General features: G+C 36.5%; 1 protein-coding gene across 3 annotated transcripts in view; it reads left to right on the plus strand.

Annotated features, from left to right (window-relative positions):
- Positions 1–20875, plus strand: part of LOC108707425 (glutamate receptor ionotropic, kainate 1) — a 273351-nt gene that overhangs the window by 214454 nt on the left and 38022 nt on the right. For 2 of the 3 annotated variants that reach the window (XM_041581583.1, XM_041581582.1), the window contains exons 9-13: positions 2275–2319; positions 10267–10380; positions 12265–12468; positions 14147–14370; positions 19153–19271. In XM_041581583.1, coding sequence (XP_041437517.1) covers positions 2275–2319; positions 10267–10380; positions 12265–12468; positions 14147–14370; positions 19153–19271 — 706 coding nt within the window. The remainder of the gene's footprint in view (positions 1–2274; positions 2320–10266; positions 10381–12264; positions 12469–14146; positions 14371–19152; positions 19272–20875) is intronic. The other variant, XM_018245436.2, reaches the window with a different exon arrangement.

Below are 20875 nucleotides of genomic sequence, written 5' to 3' on the forward strand. Positions count from 1 at the left end.
ACTGCCTCCATACATTTCCTTCTCCTTTAAGGTGGCCATACACAAGGTCCCCAAATGAGCAGATCTTTCCCCCATATGCACACCTATCGTGGACAATATCAGGCTTAATGCGATTGTTGGCTTTAGGACTAAATGAGCGGATTACAATAGCAGGTACACAGGCAACTGGAGCAAGGACCACATCAACAAGCCGATGGGGTCCCCAATCCGACGGGAAAATTAAACCTGCCCAATCGATATATGGATCATTTTTGGCCAGATAATGGTCAGGTGGGCCTGTCAGGGGGCCTCAAGGCAATGTAAATGGTTCAGGAAATTTAAACCTCTAATCGTGATTTATTTTATTTATTTTTACTTTTAAAAAACTACAGCTGCTTTTCTAGTTGCATATTTCCTGGTCTTGGTTCTTATCTTTTCTACTCTCATTCACTCATGTGATTCTAACTCAATTACCTCACCCAATAAAAAGTCAGAGTTCCCCGATACCTTTTTTCTCTGATATCGCATTAGTATTTCTTTATTCTCTTGCATGAGCAAATTATGTTGTCTTATGATTTAGCTACACCATAAAAATGGAAAGCATTATTGTAATGTAATAACAACAACAATAATAATATTTTTATTACATTACAAAAATTATTTCCATTCTTCTTGTGTAGCCAAATCATAAGACAACATCATGATCCAGGAGCCATACAAGAAAAACTAAAGAAATTAAAAAAAATTAAGAAATAGTATTATTATTACATTTACACTTACTACTACTACTATTAATATTATTATTTAAATTTTTCTGGAAAACTTGGTAATAATAATAGTAATAATAATTACATTTTCTTGTCTAGCTATATCATACGGCAGCATGATTTAGTCAAAAAAGAAAAATAGGAAAATTAAAAATGATAATAACAATAATAAATATTTTTATTAACGTTATTAACTTTGTTATTAGTTATAGTTATAGTTATTAGTGATCTACATAAGGACGAGGGTGCCTAATTTGCTGCATTACAGGAAGGCAGAATAAAAATTTTTAAAAACATCCTATAAATCACCATATATCTATTTAACCATTTACTGCACATTGTTTTCAGGAGTAAGTAAAATCTGAAATTGTTTTGAACAGAGTCTGACACTGAATCACAGAAAAAAGTAAAGTCTGAATAAAAAACTATTTGCCAGCTATAATACATGTATAGTAGCATTTAGCTTCTTATTTGTTACTTTAGTGAGTGTGAACTTTGAAGGACTAGTAATACTGAAAAGAGAAAATCATTCATCAGAAAGGATCCTGACTAGTGATGGGCGAATTTGTCCCGCGAAAAGTTAGCGAAGCACCGATTTTGACGAAGCTGGTGCCCATTAAAGTCAATGGGTGTCCGTTAATTGTCACTAGCATCTAAATTGTTGCTGGTGTCAGTTCCGCCGGCAGGGAAACATGCAAATTCGCCCATCACTAATCCTGACTTTTTAAAAATACAATAACATGGGATTAGTGATGGGTGAATTTATTCGCCAGATGCGAATTTGCAGCAAATTTGCATGTTTTGCTGCCGGCAGAACCGACGCCAGTGACAATTTAGACGCCAGGTGTGAATTAGCGGCGAATTTCAGCATTTCGCCGCCAGCGAATAAATTTGCAAAACTGCTGCGAAAATTCGGGAATCAAAACATTTTGGACGCGCACTGGAAAAGTCAACATTATTTTGTTGGCAACAAAATTTACGTGAGCATCAGAATTTGCATTTCGCAAATTTCTCTGGAAATTCGTGAATTTTTCTGTGAAGCGAAATGGGACAAATTCACCCATCACTACATGGGATCCCTGATTTGGTATTTATAGAGAATGCTTAAAAAAAACACCCCCACATACTCTTCCCAGATCCCAGATATTCTTTTTATGAATGGAAGTAGTGGGGATCTGCATTTCCTAAAAAAGTTGGAAGCCTAGTCCTTTGACCTCAAACCCCCCAGATTAAGCAAGTCCCAGAGATTTCACATAAGGGATCAAAGGGATCCCATGCGTTACTGGGTCTTCAAATAAGAACAAACAAACCTTACAAAGATACATTTACTGTATATGCTGAAAATACACTGGTATATTTTTTTTTTATAATACAAGATTGAATTCTGCTATTAATCTTTAGAACAGTTTAAAATCTGGAGTAGTAAGTAAACAAAAAAGATAATGCAGCTACAAAGACCATTTTAGCTGTTCCTACTTTTAATTCAAACTATTTACCATGTTTAATTTTATTTATTCATTTTCTCAAGGCTGCTGGTGAAACAGTAAACCATTTATATAAAGTTTGGAAGAAGGTTTGTACATTGATGTGATGAAACAAAAATGACCCAGGCTGTGGTGTTTCAACCGTAACGTGTCAAATTCTGTCACAACATTCATTGCAGTTTATGGACAATACAGTTTCATAGAGAATTCTCCCATGTGAAATATTGTAGGTGCTACACAAGATATGAAAGAAAACAGAAATTGTTCAAGATGATGATATTGAGTCCAGATTTTATTTTTAACATCAGAGAATATATTAGGAGGCTGGTTAATCAATGTTTGAGTCTAAGCTTTTTCAAGTTGCAGAAAAAAACCTTGATTCATCATTTTTTTTCAAACGATTATTTTCTCAATCGCTAGCAAATTGTAAAAATTCCATCAAATTTAAATTAAATTGTTCTATACATTTTCACTTAGGGGCAGATTTATCATGGACCAAATGAGAAAATCTAATTTTTAAATTTGAATTTCAAGCTAATTTTAGGGGGGTAATTTATCAAAGTCCAAATTTATCTCAATATTTTCTGCTACAAACTCCGATCAAATCAGCTTGGGTTTTTTACACTAATTTATTATTACATTTTCCTGAAAATTTGCTTTGCCGGAAAAATACTGTTTTCACAAATTTTTCTGACTTTTTCATCCGATTTTCACAATTTTTTTAGTAATTTTCACCTAAAAACTCCGAAAACTTCGGGATATTGCCCGAAACACAGCGGACATCAAAAAATCATTGGGACTTCTCCCACTGACTTATATGCAACCTCGACAGGTCCGAGATGCCGGAGTTTCAGATTCTGACTTTTCCATCCTCTGGGTTTAATAAATTCTGAAAAATTTGTGATTTTTATAAAAGTCCAATTTTATTTTAAAAAATCATGAATTTTTTGTGATTTTCACATTCGGAGTAAATAACCCCCTTAGTGTACTTCGACTAGGAAATAGTCCAAATTCAATTTGAAAAAAATTTGAATATTGAAATTAATCATGTACTGTCTCATTAAAAATTAGACTTTGACTATTCGCCATCTAAAACCTGCGAAATGCGGTTTTAGCCTATGGGGGACCTCTTAGAACCTATTTGGAGTTATTTGGTGGACTTTTTTTTGCAACACTTTTTTTTTTAAATACTTCAAATCGATTCAAATACAGCCTATTCACTCAAAGGTAGAACATTTGATTTTTTTGATACATTTTGGTTGGTCTTCTTTTATTCGAATTTTGAGTTGATGGGAGTTTAAAAAAACTCCCATCACCTCGAAATTCAACCCTTGATAAATCTGCCCTTTACCATGTACCATTTATTACAAAAATCTTGAAAAATAATGGACAATTTAATTATGATAATAAAGAAAAAACAGCTTGAATGTTAAAAACTGACCTCCCACTGAAGCTCCACAGGTTTTATCTGCTAATTTTTTTTTGATTTGCATTTTTGCAATTTATTTGAAAAAAGTAAAAAAAAAAAAAGTAGATCACTTTTTTGTGGGAAAAAGACGATCTTGAATTTTAATAAATTGCCCTAGGTGTATCCCATGCATACATTTTTTGTGATTTTCTCTGAGCTTTAATTAATTATAAGAATTAATTATCCCCACGGTCCTTCTAATGTTTCTCTGCTCTATGGCATTTATATTGCAAAAAAACTATTTCCTAAGCCTGGATACACTTACAACCACACATAAAAAATGCTAATTAAAGGGGTCAATCCATCATAGTTACAAAACATATAAAACTAAAATACTACCAAACCGAGTGAGAATATTTACAAAATGTCATATACAGTATGGCACCATAAGCATAGAAAATTCAAACATACAAGAATTAAAATTATTTTTGAATTAGAACTTAAAAACTATTGGCAGATCTCCCAGATATAATGGGAAATTCTTCTATAACTATATCGTTAAACTGCAATAATGTGAAACCAATGGTATTAGTGCTTGCCTCTGTATGTGTGTTGTCTGATAACATCCTGTAGACTCGTGTATTCAATGTTCTGTGATGTTAATTTCATCTCTTCTGGCTTATTTAAGGTAATAGGCCAAAGATGGATCCCTTTATGTTCATGTTAAGTGATAATAGCACTGTGGCCTATATATATATGTGTGTAAAGTCAAGGTTCTGTGATATTTATATATTTAGATACATTATATTTTTATTGATTGAACATTCGGCATAGCTTGCATCTTTCAATGGAACAGTCCATATCTAGTACAAAAACTTAATTCGATTGTGGGCTCTTAAAATGTATTTATATAATTTAATAATAAATTACATCTCATGCAATGGATTAGATTGCATTCCCCCAATTAGCCCAACATATTTGGTTTCCCAGCCATTGTTAAGGCTTTACTTTGGAGACAATGAATTACCGCATTGTACACTTGAACTTATCCATGAGATAGTGAAATATTTGCCTTATGTCATCAATACCATTTAATCTCTAGATGGACTTTTTTGGGGTGTGGTCAGAGGAATCAACAAAGGGGTTACAGTTAAAATAATATTCTAGTAATAATTTTATTTATGACATATTTCATACCAGCCAAATGCTTGGCAGTAGGGATCCTCTTTAAGTCTCTAGTTTGAAATACTCTGTAGCCTTTCATATATTTTCGTAGGAGAAGGGAATAGATAAGCAAAATAAGCTGGGCCAACAATATAAGACACTACATAGAAAATGATAAAACCATGTTAAATTTCCAAATGGAGTGGTATTAATGGGTAATAATTATAATGACAGTTGGTATTGAATTAAAAGGGAAACAGAGACTGGTCTGTGTGATCATTCAAAAAGTTTTGAGTTGCAATGGAACAGAAGTTTGCCAAGGGCTTGCAACAAATAAGAGTTTGCCTTCATTATTTAAAGTGCCCTGCGCCAGTGAGTGGCAACTGATTGTTTCTATGAATTAATCAGCATCAGACTGGACCACTGACACATCAGTAGAAATCCTGGTGGGCCCAGTAGTTGATGGGCCCCCACTGTCCTGGGCTCCTTGTGTGGCAGGTGTGGGGTTTATAGACATGGACAAACTTTTCCTTTGTTACTACAGAGCATTTTAATGTTAAGGCAATTTGTTCTAACTTTCTAGTTCATGATGCTTTGATGAAAGGAAATGCATGCACTCTCACTTTAAACCAAATTGTTCCACTATTCAATGATATTCTTAACTTTCCCTGATGGGCTAATTCATTTTACAAGGGGTGTGGAATGGGGGGGGCTCTTTCTAAATAGTCCCTACAAAAAACTCCCAAACTCCTTGCGACCCTGACCTAAACAGAACATATAGTTATACTTTGCAGTATGAAATGTGGTCTATAAAATCCATCTAAAGCAGTGGTCCCCAACCAGTGGCTCCCAAGCCACAGGTTTTTTACCAACCCCTTGGATGTTGCTCCAAGTGCCATTAAAGCAGGTGCTTCGTTTTCAATTTCTGGCCTGGAGGCAAGTTTTGGTTGCATAAAAACAGGTTTATGGCCAAACAGAGCCACCATAGGGCAATTGAATAGCCAATCATATCCTTTATTTGAACCCCTAAGGCACTTTTTTCATGCTTGCGTTGCTCACCAACTATCTGAATGGTATCTGAAAAGGTTAAGGAACCCTGCTCTAAAGCATGGCTGTACCATTTTGTGGGTATGTGAGAGGCTGGGAAATTTTATTCTAGTTTCAGTACTGGTAAATTCACCTCCACTTTGGGGATGGCATCTATTATATGCACCATAGACATCTTTGAGGAAAGGGTGGCTCTGATTATTATATGGGAAACCACAGCATAAAGGAATTTCATGCGACTGATAATAAAGAAGGGCGATAGCTCTTGGAACGGTAAGTTTGCAAATGAAATTAGCATTTACAAAACTCACAAATAACTGTAATTAGCAGAACAAGATTCTCAAATGTGTTGTTTTTTTCTGCCTAATTATGAAAGATAAACTTTATATTTGCATTGGGAGATATTAGTCCCTATCCTTTTCAGAAAGTAATTATCACTACAAATTAAGTTTCATAGTGTATTATGTTTGCTTCTCAAGAGCCGCAGTAATTAATAATTTAAAAAAAAAGATACAATTAAAAATATTATGAGACTTATTATGCCTACTATGGTGTAAAATTGGGTCTTTGGATACTTTTATGTATTTATTTTAAGTACTCCATAATAAAAATAGATTATTCCGAGTCATGTATAATGTCTGTGCAGGGACGTTTGTTCTATAATTAATTGATAAATTCTTGTTGTTATCCAAACACAACACTCCCTTTGCAATGATACTTTTCCTTACACTGACCGTTAGATGCTCAGCCATTAAGCAGAAAGAATCCTAGGAAACCAAGCTTTTGCTTCTGGAACTTCCATTTTCCTCACTTAACCTATAGGCTAAAGCTCATCCACTATCTCGATGGCAACTGATATTAAAATCCCAACTACCGATATGCGATCCGTTATCCAGAAAGCTCCAAATTATGTGAAGTCTGTCTCCCATAGACCCCATTTTAATCAATAGTTTTGATTTTTAAAAATGATTTCCTTTTCTATGTAATAATAAAACAGTATCTTGAACTTGACTCCAACTAAGATATAATTAATCCTTATTGGAGTAAAAACAATCCTTTTGGTTTAAATTAACGTTTCAATGATTTGCTATTGTACATAGAGAATAGAGAGACTAATTACAGAATGGCCCCTTATCCATAAAACCCCAGATCCGGAGCATTTTGGATGTTCGGGTATAATCTTAATCATGTATTTCTAAAGCACCAAAATTTTCTGCAGCTAAAAGTAAAGTAAAGGAGGTACAGATGGCTCTAGCTTTAGGGGACCGTTGGTCTTGAGGCTGAGCATACATTTTTTGAAGACATGAGAAGGATGGTAGAGAGTGGGTACATACCATGATCTCCCACTTGGATTTGCAATATCAGGAGACGGTGATAGCTAATGGGGAAGGTATGTACAGTAAATGCCATATGTCTAAGATGCAACTGCCACATGAAAGGCATGAACTGCAATGTTTCTTTCTTTATGTTAGCACATGATAAAAATGTTTAGTGTACAAATATTTGTGCTCAATATTTGGGCATTCATTATGACTGCAGACCTTGCTGTTACTTGGAATGCAGATTGGAAAATTTTCAGCCTACAATAACTGCTTGGCAACCTTATGCCTTTGCATCTGTGTTCTTTTGGCAAGGCACAGTATTTCAAGCTGTTATTTTTGCAACAGTGAACACTGATTACCTTGTAAACCTCTCCCCTAGGAGAAAAGCAAACAGTCCATCAACATTATTTGGCCGTAATGCTCGCTCCAACTTTTATGTCAAGTTAGAAGCCACACAGAAGATGTCTATCCCATAAGTACCTGTTATGAAATAGCCACATCCCAAGGCTTATATTTTATTTGTGCATTCTTGCATTTGCAGTTGGCAGGGTCTTTAAAAGGGACTAACCTTTTGAATGTAATGGGGCTTATTTGGTAAGAAGGGTAGCTGTATGCATGCATCGGTGGCTTGAGTGGAGCTGTTTTTAGAAATAAATTCTTATGTACTGTATAGAGCTACTTAAGACTGAGATATGTATGGGTCTCATTTACTACTGCATGCTAAAACATGCATAAAGTTGCCTATGTCCTAAGCCAGTGATCAACGACCAAGGGCTTGTGAGCAACATGTTGCTCACCAACCCCTTGGATGTTGCTCCCAGTGGCCTCAAAGCAGGTACTTATTTTTTAATCTCAGGCTTGGAGATTGTATAAAAACCCAGTGTACTGCCAAACAGAGCTTCCTGTAGGCTGCCAGTCCCCATATGGGCTACGAAATAACCAATCACAGCACTTATTATGCACCCTCAAGAACCGTTTTCTCTTTCCTCTTTTTTTTTTTTTTGCTGTGAATTTTTCCCACAGTTTCGTGAAAAAAACTGCCAATGGTGAAACGTGGAATCCCTAGCAGGGATGCAGTTAGGGTTTTAACAACACGATTCATACAGACAAAGACAAGAGATCCATTGCACTTGCTCTAGGTATGATGATCCAAATTACTGGAAAAACCCTCATCCAGATAACCACATGTCCCAAGCATTCCGGATAGCAGATTCTATAACTTTTTAAAATATTTAATATAAACATAATCAGCACCTATTGTATGTACAAGTATGGGACCTGCTATCCAGAATACTCAGCACCTGGGGTTTTCGGAATAATGGATCTTTCTGTGATTTGGATCTTCATACCTTAAAGGGGACCTGCCACCAAGACATAAGAAGCCGTATAATAAAAGTGCATTTCAAATTAAACATGAAACCCAAATTCTTTTTTTATTAAAGCTGTTAATAAAAATCTCAGTTGTCAATCAAATATTGCCTGCCCCTCCTTTATGCCTTAGGCATAGAGGCGGGGCAAGCAATTACTTTCACTTTCCATTCAGCACTTCCTAGATGTCACTGCTCTCCCCACATTCACCCATTCTCTTTACTATTTAATTGTGTAGCCAGTGCATGGGGAGGGACATCAGGTCCCCCATTCTGATGCACAAGCACGTTTTTGAGATGCAAGGTTTGCCTTAATACCAGTGTCCACAAAATGGCTCATGCCTGCTTGCTTTAATTATGAGTTCACAGACAGAAGGAAACAAGGTTTAAATAATTTATATAGTGTAAGTAAAGTTCATTTTGCTTGACTAATGTGATAAAATAGGATTTTGAATATTTTTTTTAGTGAAGGGTACAATTTACATCTACTAAAATATTATTTAAACATTGAATAAACCAAATAGGATTGTTTTGCCTCCAATAAGGATTGAATATATCTTAGTTGGGATCAAGTACAAGCTACTGTTTTATTATTAAAGAGAAAAAATAAATCATTTTTAAAAATTTGAATCATCTGATTAAAATGGCGTCTATGGAGATGGCCTTCCCGTAATTTGGAGCTTTCTGGATAACAGTTTCTGGATATCAGAGCCCAAAGCTGTATACTGTAAATGATTTAAAAAGCTCTGGAGAAGCTATAGAGAAGCTTATCTAGGTGAGACAAGGAAGGGTTGGTTGGATAAGTGGGGGGGGGATATTTTGGGGCAAGTTACTATGGGAGAGGGAAGGTGTAAAGGGAAACAGTTTAAGTTTCAACAAAGTAAAAGAATAAAAAAAGAGGTAGAGCAGCCTTTAGAAATCCACGAGGCCAGCCATTCATTCCCTAATCCGTATATGGGGAGTGGGCTATTTTCTGATAGAAATGAGTAGATATCATTTTATTTATCAAAACTCTCTTCCCCTGGTACAATAAGCCCATCAGCCGTTAAAAAAAATTCTAAACACAGCTTTTTCTTTCCCTTCCACTTACAACAGGTGCTTATAAAAAAAATGAGTAATCATTGTCTATAGTATAGGAAATGCAATTAGCACTTACATCCTTGTCAAGGAGGTGAATTTTTTATAAATGCTTTGTTGGTTGCTACACGCCTCGCACAGACTATTAAACCTTCACAGTCATTTTCTAGAGGAGAACAAACACTTCTTATCTTCTTTTATTGCTGAAAAACAACAGGTGATAAATGTAACAGACTGCAACTGGAGCAGAACACCGGTCACAACCAACATAATGTTTACCCAACACAGAAATAAAATTTGAAAGAAGCGATCATTTAATTTTGTTGTACCCTGCGCTGTTCCCAAGCCCCGTCTCTCGATTTCCCAATAGGCTATGACCAGAAAAAAAGAATTCAGGTCAGACAATCTCCAAAATACTTCATTCAGAAATGTGCTTTGGTGAAAAACATCACTATCTGTGAAGATGCCACTGAAATTACACAATTAGAGGAAAAAGAACATGCTGTCATGAAAGCTTGTTGCCTGTTATTTATGCCTGGTTATCGATGTTATTGCAAGAATATTCTCTCTTTTTCAACACAAAATAATATGAAATGTATGTCACTTATAGGAGCCACGGACACAATAACATCTAAGTCTGATGTCTTGTAGGTTGGAGTTTGGAATTCAAACACAGGCCTGAACATGACGGACAATTTAAAAGACAAGTCCACTAACATCACCGATTCACTCGCAAACAGGACTCTCATAGTGACCACCATCTTGGTAAGTGGAAAAATGCTTTCCTACAAATGTCACAAATATATTTTGAAGAGTTTATAACCATGACAGAGGTCAAATGAAGATGTTATATAATACCTAATTCTGGCGCACCTTTATGGTTTTAGCTTTACAACGCATCATGTACCACTGTCTACTCCACCTTTAAAGAGAGGAGACTATATTGGTCATTTATCTACAATAGGTCAGGTTTGGGGACAGGGATATGATATAATCATGATGTCATGGAAAAACATCTGGGGAGCCATTGTGCTGAATGAGGACTGGAAGAACCTGTTGGTGGCTGCATCCAGCCTGTAGGCCACCAGCTGGATAGTGTTGGTTCTTATAAACCTCCCACCAAATGGAAAAACATCTGAGTAGCCAATGGGCTGAATGAGGACTATAAGAACCTCTTGGGTGGCTGCATCCAGCCTGTAGGCCACCAGCTGGATAGTGTTGGTTCTTGTAAAGTTCCACCAAATGGGCTTAATGAGCACTTAAAGGAGAACTAACGCCTAACTGAAGAAGTTGCCTAGAAATGTTGTACATTGTGTTTTGGGCTTCTGTACCAACCCAGGGCAACAGCCCCTTTAGCAGGGAAGATACGTGACTCCAAAAAGTTGCCCCAGTAGCTCCTCATCTTCTTTTCTGCTGATTCACTGCACATGCTCTGTGCTGTTGTCAGTTACTGAGCTTAGGGACTGACTCAAAATATACAGTACACATAGAATAGGAATGTCGTAATATAAGGCTGTTTAGTAATTAATATAATTACTGCATGGCAACACAGAAACCAGTGCAATTAGCATCAGAATTTAATAATCAGCAAACCTGTAGCATCAGCTTATATTACAGGGGAAGCTCATTTTCTGCTGGATAATTAGTGACGAGCCCTAAGCTTAGCTTCTCAACAGCTGCTCAGAGCCCACTGAGCATGTGAGTGTCACAGACACTTTCCAAGATGGTGACCCCCTGTGATAGGTTTGAAATCCTGGTTCATTGCTGCTATTGAGAAGCTGAAACTTTAGGCTGGTGCAATAAGTTCACTATATAAAATATGTCATTTTTAGCCATATTCATTTTTAGGGTTTAGTTCTCCTTTAAATGGCTGCATCCAGCCTGTAGGCCACCAGCTGGATAGTGCTGCTTTTTATAAAAGCCCCACCAAACAGATCTCTATAGTCTGTTTTTGGTATTATCTTCTGAAATAACAAGCATCAGTATGCATAACTTACTTGGAATTGTCCACTGAAAAAACAGTCATATTAAAGGGGATTGTGGAGACACACCCTAAACTCATTTTGGGTCATGACCCTGATATAAATCAATAATGTACAGCTGGACACAAGTCTTTAATAAATACTATAGTTATTTGTGTGAAAAGGAACACATCAAACACATCAAATCGTCATAAAATCAGCAGTTATCACAACTCTCTGCATTAAATCTCACCCACTTACTTCGATTTTGCCCACTCCCACACCTTGTGTATTACTCCCTTCCCTTTAGACTGTATGCCTATGCATAGGGCCTTCCTCACCTCTTTGTACCTGTATTGATTGTGATGTTTGTTACTCCATATATTCTATATATGTAATTCATGTGATGTAGTTGTATAATCACATTTACTTTACAGTGCTACGCAATATGTTGGCGCTATATAAATACATGTTAATAATAAAATAAAATAATAATAAATGACAATGAGGAATTATATAGTTGAACAATAGCAAGATAATATCTTCTCCATGGCGTTTGTTGACAATGCAGTTTTTATAGTAACCTATGGGTCTCCTAAATAAATATGAATAAAGGAAATAATAGTGTGTGCTTTCATGTGTACATAGTATGATTACATTATTACTATTATATCTTTTTATACCTCAGGAGGATCCGTACGTAACGTATAGGAAGTCCGACAAGCCACTGTATGGAAATGACCGATTTGAGGGCTATTGTTTGGATTTACTGAAAGAGCTGTCAACTATCCTGGGCTTTACCTACGAAGTCCGATTAGTCGTAGATGGCAAATATGGAGCGCAGAATGACAAAGGAGAGTGGAATGGAATGGTCAGAGAGCTGATTGATCACGTAAGAGCCATCATGCCAAGAAAGATTTATCATTTTGTGATATAGAAATCATTTTACTAAAGAACTCAAATTAAAATATGTTTATATATATATATATATATATATATATATATATATATATATATATATATATATATATATATATATATATATATATATATATATATATATATATATATATATATATATATATGTATATACAGTATATAGGTGTAGGATCTATTATCTGGAAACCTGTTGTCCAGGAAGTTCAAAAATAAGGCAATTCCATTTCCCATAACACCCTATCTTAAAGGGCAGTTGTTAATATTTGAAGTTTTTGTATATAATTATGGTCATTTCTGCTTGAACTTGGTGGTGATAAAGTAAGTATATGCCCATGTTTATGGCAAACCAATTCCATTGGGGTTTTTATATTAAAATGTTTTCAGTTGAATTAAAGGAAAACTATACCCCCAAAATGAATACTTAAGCAACAGATAGTTTATATCAAATTGAATGACATATTAAAGAATCTTACCAAACTGGAATATATATTTACATAAATATTGCCCTTTTACATCTCTTGCCTTGAACCACCATTTCGTGACTCTATCTGTGCTGCCTCAGAGATCACCTGACCAGAAATACTACAACACTAAGGGGCAGATTCATTAAGGGTCGAATTTCAAAGTTAAAAATACTTCGAAATTCGACCCTCGAATTGAAATCCTTCGACTTCGAATATCGAAGTCGAAGGATTTAGCGCTAATCCTTCGATCGATCGATCGAAGGATTTTTCGTTCGATCGAACGATTAAATCCTTCGAATCGAACGATTAAATCCTTCGAATCGAACGATTCGAAGGATTTTAATCCAACGATCGAAGGAAAATCCTTCGATCAAAAAAAGGTTAGCAAACCTATGGGGACCTTCCCCATAGGCTAACATTGACTTCGGTAGGTTTTACCTGCCGAAGTAGGGGGTTGAAGTTTTTTTTAAAGGGAAAGTACTTCGACTATCGAATGGTCGAATGGTCGAATAGTCGAACGATTTTTACTTCGATTCGTTCGATTTCGTTCGAATTCGAACGAATTTAACCAATTCGATGGTCGAAGTACCAAAAAAATACTTCGAAATTCGAAGTATTTTTCATTCGAATCCTTCACTCGAGCTTAGTGAATCTGCCCCTAACTGTAACAGGAAGAAGTGAGTTAGCAAAAGGCAGAACTCTGTCTGTTAATTGGCTCATGTGACCTTACATGTGGTTTGTATGTGTGCACAGTGAATCTTACGATCTCAGGGGGCGGCCCTTATTTTTATATTTATGATTACCCAATGGCACATACTACTAAAAAAGTATATTATTATGATAATGGTTAATTTACATGAAGCAGGGTTTTACACATGAGCTGTTTTACTCAGTATCTTTTAATAGAGACCTACATTGTTTGGGGGGTATAGTTTTCCTTTAAGACAAGATGCTCAACATTATGGAAGGCCCCTTATACACCAAATAGTTACCAATGCTGGGAACAATAACCATGTTTGTTTATGGGTGTAATATAGCATTCATAAGTGGGCAATATACTGTAAATAGTGCTTCATTTGATGCAGATTTGTAGATGATTTACTTGGTAGAATACAAGTATTCCCATTTGGTTTAATCTACTTTTTTTTGCACCTTTGTCTTTTGCAGAAAGCGGATCTTGCTGTTGCCCCTCTCACGATTACATATGTCAGAGAAAAAGTTATAGACTTCTCCAAGCCATTCATGACACTCGGAATTAGTATTTTATATCGGAAACCCAATGGTACAAACCCCGGTGTATTTTCATTTCTCAACCCTCTTTCCCCTGATATCTGGATGTATGTGCTACTTGCCTGTCTGGGAGTCAGTTGTGTCTTGTTTGTCATTGCCAGGTAAGTTTCAACCTTCTTGCAATGTACTTGGCCTGTGATAAGATTTGGGTGAATACAGAGTAATATTTTTGAGATTTTTTTTTCTCATTAAATTAGATTAGTTATTGAATAGTGTACCAGCGAATGTAGTGGAGCATTTCTAATGTTCTTGAGTCCCAAATTAGAAACATTCGAAGCAGAATCTATTATTTATTAAAGTTGTTTGATGAAAATTAGGTGATAGCTGCTTTGAGGAACCTGTGTTGGTATTTACCTTCACAGAAGGGGTACCCAATCAAATTTTTGATGAGAAAGGAGGGTCTCTACCCAAAACTTCTGAATCACTTTTTTCTAAACTTAAGGGAAATATCTAGTTTATTTGTAATGCTCCAGTCACATTAATACATAAGGCCAGATTTATTAAAGATTGAGTTGTATTTACCCAAGTTTTCGAGGGTATTTTTCAGTCAAAACTGAAAAAAAAATTTTTTGAGTTTTTGTAAAAAAATTTATATTTCGAGATTTATTAAACCCTGAAGCTGGAAATAGCTTGAATCCAAAAATACTCCAGCTAAAACCTGTCAAGGTCATGTAGAAGTCAATGGCAGAGGTCCCTTGAAACATTTGAAGATGTTAATAGTCTTCGTGATTCAATTCAATTAATTCGAGCAATTTGAGGTTTTCCCATGGAAAATTGGATTCATTTGGGTTTTGGGTTGTTCTCCTTGAATTCACTGATTCAAGTTTTTTTCCAATTGAGTTTTTCTTTAAAGCAGAAAGAATTTGAGTTGTGGGTTCAGTCGAGCTATAAAAAAACCTTACAAAGCTCTAAAATTCGACCTTTGACAAATAACCCCCTTAATGTCTTCTTCTCCACTATGAATAGTCCATATGTAGTCGCCCTCAATTATTAACTTAGTTTCAATTCTGTGGACCCTCTCTTGTTCCATCTCATAGGTTAACATGAAGCCTCACCCAAAATTGCAATTCATTGTTTAGCATTCCCTTTACACCACCGGCATTGTTATCTTATTTTTCTAAATAAGTTCAATGGTATCTTAAAATATTTGCTCATTAATTAATGTGTTTATTGCAAACTGGTTTCATTATTTCAGATAAACGAAGCCCCAAGAGTTATGAGTTAATAAATTCAGAGATTAATCATAATGCTGAAATAGTAATTAAAATGTATCGGCTATGACACTGGCAATTAAAAAAGCTTAGCAATTATAAATGGCGCAGACAAGTTTTGATATCACTGTGGGGAGGAACAAAGACCTTTATGTGTAGCTTTGACAGTTGCTGCTTGGAATTTGCATGGGATTTACTTATAGCATTTTTATAAAGGGAATTTATGTTTTCTTATTAATCCAGGTGACTAAATGAACATGTTCTTTATTATTCTATAATACCTTTAGATCTAACTTTTGAGGCACGTATTTAAAATAACAAATGAATTCTGAAATGAGTTAAGGAGATGTCTTTCAGTCTTTCACATACCTAGGATATACACTGCATGTCCAAAGGCATCTGGTCTCATTTCTAGCCAAAAATATATGGACACTCCATGTAAAATGCCATGTCCTCAGTTGGAACCCTTTCTTCTGAATTCCAAACTGTTTCTGAAACCCCTTCTGATAACAACTGTCACGGCACAAGGGGATTTTGTAGGTGATTATCACCATTTGCAACGCAAGGTGTCCACTGAAGTAGTGTAAAGGTCAAGTTTTAAAGATGAGTTTCCACCTGGACTCTGAAGCAATAGAAATGCATCCTCAAAGTGATCCCAAACCAGTGGTTCATGAGCAACATGTTTCTCACCAGTGGCCTCAAATCAGGTGCTTATTTATGAATTCCTGGCTTGAAAGTAAGCTTTAGTTGCATAAAACAATGTGCACTGCCAAACAGAACCTCTTATAGGATGCTAGTCCACATAGGGGCTACTGAATAACCAATCACAGTCCATAGTTGGCACCCCTTGAAACTTTTTGGATACTTGTATTGCTCTCCAACTTTTTTTACATTTAAATATGGCACATGGGTAAAAAAGTTTGAGAACCCCTGCTGTAGAGGGATAGCATCTCACCATCTGCCTGTCTGATGGAAAAGTCTGGGTTTGACTGATGCCCGGAGAACACTACCTGCCTGAATGCATAATGCCAATGGTAAAGTTTAGTAGAGAAGGAATAATGGTCTGGAAATGTTTTCCATGGTTTGGACTAGAGCCTCAGGTTTCAGTAAAAAAAAACAAATGTAAAATGGCAATTCTGTGCTTTATACTTCATGGAACTGTTTTGGGGAAAACCCCCTAGTGAACCAATTGAGGTCCATGCAGAATAGGTTTGCTGAGAAGGGAGTGGAAGAACTTAATTGGACTACACAGAGCCCTGACTTCAACCCAACTGACCTGAGCCTATGTGATTAATATTATTATCATGATTATTACTATGATCATCATTATATTTAAAAAGCCCCAACAAATTCCATACAGACGATATATTCAAGCACAGACAGAGCCAGAGCAGATCACCAATTTCAGTGCACATCCTCTCCAATGTTCTGGAGGCAGAATGGAACCAAATCCCACCAACAATGTTCTAAAATCTAGTGGAAAGCCTTTTTATAGCAGCAAAAGGAGGACTACGCTCATATCAGTCCCTTTGCAAATAGGATGTTGGGCAGGGAGCTGTCCTAATGGCAAAATTAAAACTTTTGAAAAACCCCATAGAGAGATTTGAAGAGACAGATGCAATTGCCAGTTCCAGGTGGCAAATAGGATTACCAACAATCTCTGGAATTTATCTTCCAAGCAATATTTGTTTGATTTCCAAGGTCCATCCATTGTTACATGACTAATTCCTTCTGTAGTATTCTGTACTACTGGCAACAAAACATGGCACCATGTCCCCTTATGTAACTCCACCATGAAAAGTCTTGTGTAGAAAACTCTCCATCCTGTTAATAAATACTCTTCTGCCCTCTCTATATTTACAACCAACTCATGGGTAGAAATCTGAGCAGCAATGTCCTCCTATAGCCCGCCATGTGTGCTCTCCCATTTAATAACACTTGATTTATTAATCACTTTATTAACAACAAACTAGCTACAGAGCATTACTTTTGCCTTTTCTGAAAGAATAATAATGGAAGCCATGTCTTAGTCCCCTACACATGAAGCCTAGACAAACAGCTCTTTTCTTCTGTTCCATTCCATTTTTTTAACGAACAATTAAAATTCACTAAACATTCCCCTAAGTGCATTTCTCTTGAAAGTGTCTGTTCCATGTAAAACTGCTCATCCTTTGTCATGTTATCACCTGCTCTAATAGCAAATGCAAGTTACTTATTAACATTCAATGATCTTTAAATTGAGTTCCCTTTCTCTGACTATGGGCGTATCAGAAGGAAGAAAAGATTTTAGCCCTGACCGTCAAAGCTCCGTGGTGCCTTAAAGAATCATCTGGCACTTAAATGTTTAAGTCAATACTGGTTTCCTATGTTCTGATGTGGCATCCATTGGGTCTCAGAGCTTACATAGAAAATCTATCACTTCTCAGCAGTCAGTGTTTAGTCCCAGTTGGAATGAGATTGCAAACCAGCGGGATGTTTGATGTGCAAGGGACACTAATGCATTTCTGTCTAATTGTGTTGTAGAATGTGACACAGTGCGCCAATTTCCAGTCTGCTCATATGGTGCTGGCCTCCATTTGAGAATGTAATGTAAGTAAGAATTTGCATGTTAGTGAGGGTTCTACATTCCTTGTAGACAAAGCTGAGGCTTGTGACTATTCAAAGATCCACATAAGGCTTTAAGCAGCCCTGATGCCTTCACCATTAAATATAGGTTGAAGAATTCTGGTTTTAAGTTTTAAACCAGCAGCATCCTAGGACCCAAGGTTAAGAAATAAGAATCTATTTAATCTATCTCAGGAGTCTTTTCCCTAAAGCATTTGCTTCCTCTGGAATACGCCTTATGGAAACAAGGAGGTTCCCCATAGCTGAACTTTAAGGTTAAAGGGGACCTGTCACCCAAGAAAATGATTCAAAATCCTATTTTATCACATTAGTCAAGCAAAATGAACTTAAATTACACTAAATAAATTATTTGAATCATGTTTCCTTCAGTCTGGTAATTTAAAATGATAGCAAGCAGGTAGCGGCCATATTGTGGACACTGTTTTTAAGGAAAGACTTGTATTATCTCAGAATCATGTTTGTGCACCAGAATGGGGGACCCGATGTCCATTCCCATGCCCTGGCTACACAATTATATGGTGAAGAGAACGGGGGAATGTGGGGAGAGCAGTGACATCTAGGAAGTGCTGAATGGAAAGTGAAAGTAATTGTCTGCCCCGCCTCTATGCCCATGGCATAGAGGAGGGGCAGACAATATTTGATTGACAGCTGAGATTTTTAAATGAGCTTACAACAGCAATGAATGCTTTAATAAAAAATAGAAATTTTATTTCTTGTTTAATTTGAAAAGGACTTTTATTATACAGATTTTTGAAGAAATGAAGCTAAATAATCGTGATAACACTTCATAGGAGGCAGGGTCACCGTATATGCTGCAAATGGTACACATCTCCAGCCATAATGCATAAATAATCAAAATAATGTAAAATAAATCTAAATAATTTTAAATATTTAAAAATGTATCAGTGTTAATTTCTCTTCTTCCGGTGGAAATTGCTTGAATTTTAACCTGTTCTAACTCTTTTTCTCTCTGCATTGCTTAGCAGGATTGCTGATGTTGCCTTGGTTTCTGTGCCATTTACAGATTGTTTCTCTTGCCAATCACAGGTTCACCCCTTATGAGTGGTACAACCCACACCCGTGCAACCCAGACTCAGATGTGGTGGAAAACAATTTCACTTTGCTAAATAGTTTCTGGTTTGGAGTTGGAGCTCTCATGCAACAAGGTACAGAGGTCACAACTCACTGTCGCACACATCCCACAGTCTGCTCAAGGGCTTCTGTGCTGGTAAACTCTGCAGTATGTCCATTCGTTATGTACTGTAAACCTTGCTTGCGGCTTGCTGAATCTCACACTGAGTAGATACGGTCATTAGGGTAAGAGTGTTATTGAACTGTAGGGAGATGGTTATTGCTGAAAGGCATACTTACTGAAATAGAATTTTTTAAGTAAGTTTTAGGCTTATGGCACACAGAGGTGTTTGTTATCAATGCCGCCTTCTCAGCGAAAGCTATGTCAATGACAGTCGCTTACCATTCAATGGGTTTCTCTTCCAAGTGAATGAGAAATGTCTGTCTGCAGGGCTGGGTGTTTTTATTGTCTGCAGTTTTCTTTAGGAGGCTTTTGTCATATTAAAATATAATGAAAAAGAAGCCTGGACAGCTTATATAATAGGGCTAGGCAAGGCACGATGTTAACTGTAATTATTGGTGCAGAAATGGGCCAGCTAAAAAGTCATTCAATAACCACTTGTCCTGCTAGTTTGCTAATTGTGTTTAGGGTTTTCACCTTTTCTGAATAAAAAAAATCAGTCTTCCTATATTTTTACCTTTCAGCCCTATTACTATTATAATATTGGCACCAAGCATCATTTTTTAATGGTCAGGCTTTTATAATACCAACCAGGTAGCAACCCTAGTTGTGTCTACAATGCAGAATATGGAGCAAGGGGCAGTGGACTTTGAGGCAAGGGTGCCCTATTAATTGCACCCGCCTTAAGATGTTGGAAATTCCATGGTTCCCTAAAGCTCCCCATAGACGCTACGATTCTTCTTGCCGAACGACCAATTTTAGGGAAGTTCGACCAGTCCTTCGAAATTATCGTGCAGTTAATGGGATTTGAACGATCGTACATCTTACAATTTTTTCGTCCGCCATCTGTCAGGAAATTGATCGACCAGGTCAAAAAATCTTTGTCGGTCCCAGTGCAATCTATCTATGTTTGCAGGGCCAAGCAGGCAGCTCCCCTTTGTTTTCCTGGCAAATTGGTCTTTTTAGTTGATGGTCAATTCATACGATCGTACGATCGTTCTGAGAAAATCGTGGTCTCACGATGAGGATCGGATCTTCTAAAAATCTCAACATCTATGGCCAGCTTTAGGGTGTTGGGGTATATTAGATAACATGCTTGCAGTTTATCTTACATTTGTGGGTTAACACCACCCAATGGTAATATCACAGACCATAAGACTCTACTGAGTAAAATGTATAGCAGGGGCTAATGGGAATAATGGGAATCAGTGCATAGACTTGAGTACATAAAAGCTGCTATTAGAAGTCACAATTCTGAATTGCAAGATAAGGTAACAACGTTGGGTGATAATATCCCTTTAAGGAAGGATAAATACAACACAAACATTTTCTTATATATTGGGCTTTTTCTTTCCTTTGGACGTCATTGTTTTCCTAGCTGTGCTGTGTTGAATACTTTTCTTGGCCCTTTTCCTGGAATCCAGTACAAACTTGGATGACATGGAAGATGGACAAGAAAATGATGGTGAGTATGAAACTGTTTTTCCATTGACTCCTGTTCCCCTCTATACAGTCTAT

The sequence above is a fragment of the Xenopus laevis genome, chromosome 2L (assembly GCF_017654675.1).
Source record: "Xenopus laevis strain J_2021 chromosome 2L, Xenopus_laevis_v10.1, whole genome shotgun sequence".
Classification (NCBI taxonomy): domain Eukaryota; kingdom Metazoa; phylum Chordata; class Amphibia; order Anura; family Pipidae; genus Xenopus; species Xenopus laevis.